This window comes from Podarcis raffonei, chromosome 4 (assembly GCF_027172205.1).
Source record: "Podarcis raffonei isolate rPodRaf1 chromosome 4, rPodRaf1.pri, whole genome shotgun sequence".
Lineage (NCBI taxonomy): Eukaryota > Metazoa > Chordata > Lepidosauria > Squamata > Lacertidae > Podarcis > Podarcis raffonei.
This window is the reverse complement of record NC_070605.1, coordinates 40,624,119-40,633,673: the sequence shown is the minus strand read 5'-3', so window position 1 is coordinate 40,633,673 and position 9,555 is coordinate 40,624,119. Positions and strand designations below refer to the sequence as shown.

The 9,555-nt window shown below is 40.5% G+C and overlaps 1 protein-coding gene across 7 annotated transcripts in view; it reads right to left on the bottom strand.

Annotated features, from left to right (window-relative positions):
• ARL13B (ADP ribosylation factor like GTPase 13B) overlaps positions 1-9,555 on the bottom strand; it is a 39,944-nt gene that overhangs the window by 25,132 nt on the left and 5,257 nt on the right. For all 7 annotated transcript variants that reach the window (XM_053386351.1, XM_053386355.1, XM_053386354.1 and 4 more), the window contains one exon: positions 9,261-9,510. In XM_053386351.1, coding sequence (XP_053242326.1) covers positions 9,261-9,510 — 250 coding nt within the window. The remainder of the gene's footprint in view (positions 1-9,260; positions 9,511-9,555) is intronic.

The following is a 9,555-nucleotide window of genomic DNA, read 5'->3' as shown; positions in this document are numbered from 1 at the left end:
GATTAAATTAAACCATGTTGCCAATTTACATATTAGAAAACTATATAAAGAAAACACATTTTGTTGTAATTATATGAAAAGAAAGGCAGTAACGTATTTGAAATGTGTAGCTGAAAGTTAAAAGTTAAACAGGCCTTAAAACAGGAAAATAAATGTTGGCCTAAGTATGCAAGAAAAGTCACTGGACATTGTCAGGTCAAGAAAATTATACATATTTACTATTCTGCTCCAGACTGATTTTATAAAGGTTTTATTATATGCAATATACTGTAATTGATAAGTACTTCATGCATGTCATATTAAAATGAAGCTTTTAAAATAAGTACTTAAGAATACAGACTACATTCAGAGCAGATTCAAGCATTACATTTTGAATTCTAGTACAAAATGTGCTGGCTAGGTGTCCCCCACAATTAACATGGAAGGAGCAAATGAGATCTGGCCCCATCTGCAGACCAGGTTCAGACAACCTTTCAAAAACCATGGCTTATGAATCTGGGAATAAGTGTCAGGGCTAAGCAAAGAACACTCCCTCTTCCATTTAGCTTTGGGCAATCATTCCTTGCTGGTACAAAACTAGAGGGTAGCATTATATTAAATCACTTTGTGCATGGAAAAGCCCAGAGTTCTTTCCTATGTCTCAACCAGGGAACTCTGTGCTATCAGAAAAAGAAGAATGTACCCTTTGTGACTAGCAGGAAAATGCAATAGGCTAGTGGAATCTAGTTGCTTAATAGAAGGCTTTTTAAAAAAACAAAACAAAGAACAAGTCTGCCAAGAGGTTAGAAGTCTAAATTCCCATGTGAACTGCCAAGTACTGTATGGGATTTTTCTTCTATGGACAACATGGAAATGAAGAGTGCTAAACTTGTAGCAGGCTAGCACCTTCCTTTTGTTGGCTTATTTCCATGGCTGACTTACTCACCTGTTAACAAGCCAGGACAGTAAGACAAGATCAGATCCATCTTGGTCTGTTAACAGAGATTAAGCCACTGTCCTCCATTTTGGAGAGAACAAAATGGGAACTGAGCCTCAAATGCCAGCATGTGAGTGGATGGGTGAGCAAGGAACACTCTTCCTCAACGCCTGTTCCTAAATTATGTTTTATGAAGTCAAGAACAATCATGCAAACCTGGTGTTTAAATGATAGATCAAACAATTTTAAAGTGTCTACAATAATTTGAACCAGACATGTAAAATTTAGGACTCTTGTATCAATTCATAAAGGAAAGCATGAACAGCTGATGCTATTGTTCAACCCTGACACTTAAAATTCTCCCCCACCCTGGCAGCTTTTTTTAAAAAAAAATCAGTCCTTCCCATTTTGCAAGACACACTAGTCACTACCAAGCTAGTCAGGTTTTTCAGACCAAGCATGTCCAGTTAAAATCTCATGTAACATTTTCTTCCAACAGCAGCATATTTACATTCATGCAACCTTGTAATTTAAAGTAACCTGAAGGAATAGCTGTGGCAAAAACATAGCAATACAACACCATGGATTTTACACTTGCCATTTACAAAATTTTATACTTAAAAGCAAAGGTTTTTCAGTTAAAGGAGATAAAAAAAATGATAAAGTATGATTTATGGGATGAACTGGTTATCCTTATAAGACTCTAGGACAGAGTTTCCCTCAATTATTTTTACAACACCCGGTTTCTCCACCCCCTCAACCAACCAGCCATCATAGCTCCTTAGTGTAATGGCTATATTTTCTTCCTACACTGGTCTCATTCACATATAAAACTAAGCCAAACTGTGGCTTACTGTGAATGAGCAAGTGTGCTGCTGCACAGTGATGAAACTGCAGCCACTTACGGTAAGTTCCTCCCAAACTCCTCTACGCTACTGAGAGATAAGCCATGGCTTGGTTTAGTGTTCCGCATACCTAGGATCCTGGGCTCTCTCAAACACACTTCGAGCAGTAAGCCAATAATAAATCTAAGTTACTGCTAATGGATCATTTGGAGTCAGGCAAACCACAAGCTCAAATTTGGACACAACAGTGAGTGAAACCGTGGGAGAGGAAAGAAGCAGCCACTGTTTCCTCCTGGTGCATCAGCACACTTCCCCATTCATGGAAAGCCATGGGCCCATGGAAAGACATAGACACAAACACTGCCATGGAGTTCCCAGGAATGGTTATTAGCTAAACATGCTTATAGGTCACCAAGATACAGTCATACCTCGGGTTGAAGTCGCTTCAGGTTAAGCCTTTTCGGGTTGCGCTCCGCGGCGACCCGGAAGTAACAGAGCACATTACTTCTGGGTTTCACCGCTTGCGCATGCACTCAAAATGACGTCACACGCATGCATGGAAGCAGCGAATTGCAACCCGCACACATGGGTTGCGTTCGCTTCAGGATGCGAACGGGGCTCCGGAACGGATCCTGTTCGCATCCAGAGGTACCACTGTAATCCAACATGAACCGAAACAAAAAGATATCAGAAAACACATCTGTTACATTATTGACAGTCATTCTTTCCTAGTCATACTCCTTCTCTTTGATCTGCCTCCTACCGACTCTGTACTCCTCCTCCTCCTCCTACTGACACTGGAGACAAATAAAATAGTCACGGCATGGAATAGTCCACAACACTGTAGGAACAGGCATATACAAAAGCAAAGACAAGTAAGAGACCATTCTTGATCCACTATAACTGACTGCAACTGATATTTACACTCACTGGCATAAAGAGTCTAAGAAAAAGTACCTGAAATAGATTACATCAATGGCATGGGAGTCTCTTTTTGGAAGGTTCAGTAGTATTTAAATAACCACTACGTAAGTGGTACACAAACCATGCTTACTTATTACTTAACCACTGCTCCTAATCTCCTAATCTATGTGGCAAAGTTCTGTTTAACCGGCCCTGTACATGAAGTATCTGGCTTTAGCAATACCTTCCCTTCCCCTCCCCTCCCATACATCAACCTAGGGATACAATTAAACATTTTCAGAAAAAACAGACAACGATTTTTGCCTTGGCATATTACAATATTGCAAGTTGTATGTGGCTGAGATTCAGAACATTTGCTAAAAAAGTACAGGATGTACTGCTGAATTTACTTCCTAAAAATCTCTGCTTTTATTATTAGTCATTATTGCTACAAAAAAGACACTTGAAACCTCAGACTCAGGAGTAATTAAATAATTTTAAGAATAAGAGCTATGTTACAGCACCACACACATCTCATCAGAATAATTCTTTTGCGTGATTTGGTAAACAAGTTCCCTTCTGAAAGGATGTGCTACTCACTTATCTCTTCCTGACTGTGACAAGGATGCCATCTAAAACAAAGCTTCAAACATCGTTTGAAGGAGAACATTGTTTATGATTACGGAAAAGCATTGAGCTAAGTTTATTTTTATGGCCAAGAGGGGCAAAAATGTTTCTATCTAGAAGTAAACAGTGGATTTTTTTTCCAGGCCACAAAATGTATTTATAAAGAGTCTCATATCTCAGAATAGCACATCAAATCTCCCGCCTGCTTCTGTGTCACTGGCCCTAGCTTACCAGAAGTGCTGGTTATGACCTATAAAACCCTTAACGTCCAAGCTTTCTGAAAGATTGTATTCCCTCATACAAATATGACCTGGTTTTGAGATTTTCAATGAAGCCCTTCTCTCTGTCCTACCACCTTCACAGGCATGCCTGAAAGGAGGAAAGGGCCTTCTTGGTGGCTGCTCCCAGACACTGGAACTCCCTCCCTGGAGAAGCTGATTCACCCCACAAATGCACCCTTTTTTTGCTGCTGCTGTGCCTGCAGACCAGCTGACTGCAGCCAGACAGGGGGAGATGTTAGTTGCCAAGGGTGGCACCCAGACATCATCCAGTCACAAAAGGCCACTTGCCAGTCAAAAAAGGTGACTGGCGCTCAGCTAATTTCAAACGCTGACTCCAAAATACAGTCTGGCTGATGGAAAGCTCCATATGGTTTAGAAGAGAACTCCTAGTACAATCTTGGAGAAATTACTCAGAAGCAAGTCCCACTGAATTCAATGAGACTTACTCTCATTTCTGTGTATAGTATTTTAATCAATAAACATTTTTAAAAGTCTTCTAATCCCCTTAAAAAGGTATTGCAATTCTAAACATATTTGACTGATTCAGTACAAGAACACACATTCAGAATGTATTCACTTTTATCTACAACTTTCAGCACTGAAATCCTCACATCCTTCTGAAATAGTTTAGGCTGATATATAAATGCCAGAGGTAATCTATAGAGCTTTATAGCCAGATAGGTATTTGTAACTAAGCCTTCTATATTAAATTTCTATGTTCTATACCAGAATGGTATTTTTCTTGTTTTACTAGGATTGTGCTCACAAATATTGATCACTTTAAAAAGGGGCTTTTGGCTGAAGAGCACTTAGTCTCTGAGAATGTCTTTGATTCATATAGGCAGCAGGTCCATTCAGATACTGTGCATGCTTTAGTGCAACAACTATACATGCTTTAGTGCAACAACTATGCATGCTTTAGTGCAACAACTATGCATGCTTTAGTGCAACAACATGATCCTAATTCCCCCAGCCCAGCCGGAGGTGCAGTTAAGGGGTATATGTTATGCTATCAATAGGAGGCATGTATAGCATACCTTTCCAACCAACAGTGGCTTACAATTAGGTGCCACTAAACAGCATGCAAGGTAATGCTACAAATATGGTCTGATCAAAATATATTAAAAGGCACAAACATGTACACTAGAATAATTGGTCCAACTAGTTAAATCAGGACCCACAACCAGTCTCTTTCTGACTTCATATGAGATGCACTAATATAGTAAAACCACTTTCAGGGCTTCTTTAACATTTGTTTTTCTTATCAGATAAATAAGGGGCATAGAAAAGTGAAAAATAGCACTGATTTTACCTAAGATTGGGGTATAGTAATCTGCCATTAGACTACAAGAAAGCAGAGCCTAACAGAGGTCACCAGAATCAAAGGAGGGCAGAGCTTGGGTGTGAAAGAGAAAAATTCAGCCCATTAAGTATCTGCCAGAATTCCTTTGGCGAGAGATGGTGGGAGGGAGGGAGATGGGCAGGAGTGTGCACATATAATTAAAACTGGGTGCCAATTTGCACCTATTGGTTTAAAGGAGGGAGCTTTTGGTATGAAAATGTTAAAGATGGCTGCACTAGGTAAGATGGGAAAAAAATACAGTATTTGTACAAACTTGGAAATTTAGAGCGTGTTTATATTGAAGAAAGCTATCAACATGTTGAACTTATTCATCTATCAAGACTTCAAGTGCAAATATTATGGACAACTAAGATGTACTTTGGTACATAACTACTCGTGCTTTTGCCCCGGGTATGAAAGAGGAGGGCATCCATGGGCCTGATACCTCACAACCATTTCAGTGTTTTTAGATTATAGTGGGTGAGCCAATCTAGTTCTCAGTTTCTACAATTTAACATAGGTCACTAGTAAGACGGATCATGTCACCACCAAGTCCTTTATACCAAATAGGTACAGAAAGTTGTTTGAGATAACAGGTAAGTACATTATTATGTGTCACAGGGAAATACAAGTACATAGGCATACATCTCTCTCTCCCTCTCTCTCTCTCTCTCTCTCTCTCTCACACACACACACACACACAAACTACACATTCACTCTTTCTTTGTGGCCAGTGAAGACGGATGGACTTTCAGCAAGTATTGACTGAAACTTCAACAGAGACAAACAAATCTAATTCTAGATAGTCGCCCAGAAATAATAATAAAAAAGGTTAGATATTCTTCTGCAAAACCATCCATCCTAAAGTTACAACCTTATACTAGCTTAAAGGGATCATAACAAGAAATTGCCTAGAAGCATAACTTCATTCATTTCACCCTAATTGTTTTAGAGCAAAATGTTGTCAGTATTTCAGTTGTCTAAAGTGAAGATGGTAGGACTAGGAGTATGATCAATTCCCTCCCCCAAACATATAGCTCAATAATTAAGTTAAGAAATAAAAATAGCAGCTGGCAGCTATAGCTAACTCATTCCAAAACAAAACTCTGAACAATTTTTATTATAAAATGATTGAAGTAACTGATGACAAGATCTTCACCTGTAGGGATTTATCTATAAACAAGACGCTCCTAGACAGAAATGTGGAAAAAGTTCTAAAGCAGCATTTCTGAACCTTTAACCCATGCCCCCTCTCAGATTATATAAAAATGTTATGCCCCCATCCACATCTGGTGCCCCTATTTTTAATTTTTAGAAAGTATTGAAACATTGCTGACTTTTAATCATAAACAGTATTTTGGGGCTTAATTAAAAAAAAATCATGAATACTTTTTAAATGTATATATATATTCCCCCCCCCAAAAAAAAATTTAAAAAATGCACATCTAAGCCAGATCTTAGAATACTTTAAATGTCCAGTCTGTTGCACAGGAAAATCAGATTCCCTAAGGCATAAATTGTATAATGATGTGGAGAGCCTTTCTCCTGTTTTGGGATATACAGGGAGATATTTCAACCAAAATTTTTCCAAACTGAATTTCCTGAAATCCTCGTCAGTTGAATCACATTTGAGTTCCAAAAATCCAACATCAAAGATAAAAGATTATTCAGAGTGTTCTCTGCAATTGGCAGGATGGTTTGCTCAGTTTCCTCTGCCAGTTATTTTGTACAGTCATCAGAATTAAGTTGCCAACCGGAAGAGTAACTAGGGTGGTGCAACTGGTGTCCGAACAATGAGTGCAAAATGAGAGAGAGTGTGAGATTGGTCACAGGTGATGCAGTATAGAAAGTCATTGTAATAGCACAAATTTCACACAACTACAATTTTCCTATTAATAATAATAATAATAATAATTTATTATTTGTACCCCGCCCATCTGGCTGGGCTTCCCCAGCCACTCTGGGCGGCTTCCAAAATTTTTTAAAAATCCTCTAATACATCAAACATTAAAAGCTTCCCTAAATAGGGCTGCCTTCAGATGTCTTCTAAAAGTCTGATAGTTGTTGTTCTCTTTGACATCTGGTGGGAGGGCGTTCCACAGGGAGGGCGCCACTACCGAGAAGGCCCTCTGCCTGGTTCCCTGTAACTTGGCTTCTCGCAGTGAGGGAACCGCCAGAAGGCCCTTGGCGCTGGATCTCAGTGTCCGGGCAGAATGATGGGGGTGGAGACGCTCCTTTAGGTATACTGGGCCGAGGCCATTTATTTTGTTACCAAAAAATTACCGTATTTTTTGTTCTATAAGACTCACTTTTTCCCTCCTAAAAAGTAAGGGGAAATGTGTGTGCGTCTTATGGAGCGAATGCAGGCTGCGCAGCTGTCGCAGAAGCCAGAACAGCAAGAGGGATTGCTGCTTTCACTGCGCAGCGATCCCTCTCGCTATTCTGACTTCTGAGATTCAGAATATTTTTTTTATTGTTTTCCTCCTCCAAAAACTAGGTGCGTCTTGTGGTCTGGTGCGTCTTATAGAATGAAAAATACGGTAATACTAAAGGTAAAGGTAAAGGTACCCCTGCCCGTACGGGCCAGTCTTGACAGACTCTAGGGCTGTGCGCTCATCTCACTCTAGAGGCCGGGAGCCAGCGCTGTCCGCAGACACTTCCGGGTCACGTGGCCAGCGTGACAAGCTGCATCTGGCGAGCCAGCGCAGCACACGGAACGCCGTTTACCTTCCCGCTGGTAAGCGGTCCCTATTTATCTACTTGCACCCGGGGGTGCTTTCGAACTGGTAGGTTGGCAGGCGCTGGGACCAAACGAAGGGAGCGCACCCCACCGCGGGGATTCGAACCGCCGACCATGCGATCGGCAAGTCCTAGGCGCTGAGGTTTTACCCACAGCGCCACCCGCGTAATAGCACAAATTTCACACAAATACAATTTTCATATTTATTTTGTTACCAAAAAATTAATACTACCCATGGGTAATTAATACAAAAAAATAAACAAGTTAACGGTTTTAGTAATTACATGAAACATTGATTTTTTGATAATTAAACAATATGAAATTCATCTGTAAATGTCTGGCATTTGTGCAATTATATTTTAAGCACAACTTTACTGTCAATTAATAAACCCTCTAGTAAGTGATGTATTAAGTCTTGTTGTGCTGAAAGCACAATATATTAAAAGTTGCAGCCCTATCAGGTCAAAATGTTACCAGCTGCTATTGAGTGTCACTTTTCTCATTTCATTCTAATTCTAAATTCATAGTTCTAATTTAAACTGACTATCAAGCCCCACTGCTTTCAATGGAAGAATTAAGAACATTTAAGTTAGCATTAGGGACGCGGGTGGCGCTGTGGGTAAAAGCCTCAGCGCCTAGGGCTTGCCGATCGAAAGGTTGGCGGTTCGAATCCCCGCAGCGGGGTGCGCTCCCGTTGCTCGGTCCCAGCGCCTGCCAACCTAGCAGTTCGAAAGCACCCCCGGGTGCAAGTAGATAAATAGGGACCGCTTACTGGCGGGAAGGTAAACGGCGTTTCCGTGTGCTGCGCTGGCTCACCAGATGCAGCTTTGTCACGCTGGCCACGTGACCCGGAAGTGTCTCCGGACAGCGCTGGCCCCCGGCCTCTTGAGTGAGATGGGCGCACAACCCCAGAGTCTGTCAAGACTGGCCCGTACGGGCAGGGGTACCTTTACCTTTACCTTTAAGTTAGCATTACATTAAAATGGACTTAAACCTGCTTCACTGTGGCTGGATCATGACCATATTGTTCAGAAGGGTAGAGGGTATTTTACTCTGCAGGTGTCTAAATTGCAGTGCATCCACTTTCTACTACATCATTACACTGAACATGTTGGAGTAAGACACATCCCGAGATACAGAGTTATGCATGAGACAAGTTCAGTTTCTAGACACCAGGTTCTTCTGATAATGCATCACTTGCACCCCCTGGTGTTAAACACGGAGACCTCATTAATACCAACGGTTTGCTAATAACATGCTTATGTTAGACAACACAAGGGTCATATTACTTGTGTTGACATCGTTACTCGTCAAAACAATTATAGAGTTATCACTACAGGCAATAATGGAATGTTTGCAGAAATTATATAACTCATTTCAAGAGTGTTTGCACAGACAATAGTTCTGCCATATTGAAGCCATCATTTCTAATGACATGCAACGGCAGAACAATACAATTTAATTTCTCTGCTTGTTTGGTTGGAAAGAAAATATTCCGCTTTAAAGGCAACTTAAGGAAAAAGTAGTATCACAAACTCAATGTTTTAGGAAATATATTTAAGTTATGGATCAGTACTTAAAATAATTCTCGATTTTTGTTACTTACACCAATACAGGTTTCCCTGCTATCTTGGGATGCTTTAGAACTTCCGACATAGTTTCTTTTGTCTCTTCCATTCTCTCAACATCACTGGAATCCACAACAAATATTACCCCATATGATTCAGCATAGTAATTCTTCCAGATAGCCCGGATTCTCTTGCCACCTCCCAAGTCAAAGATTGTGACTTCAAACCGGCCTTGCTTAAGATCAATTTTAGAAAAGCCAACAGTTGGGGCCACATCCTCTGGGGACTCTGATGAAATTAAAGAACAAGTTATGAGATACTTGTGATACAGTT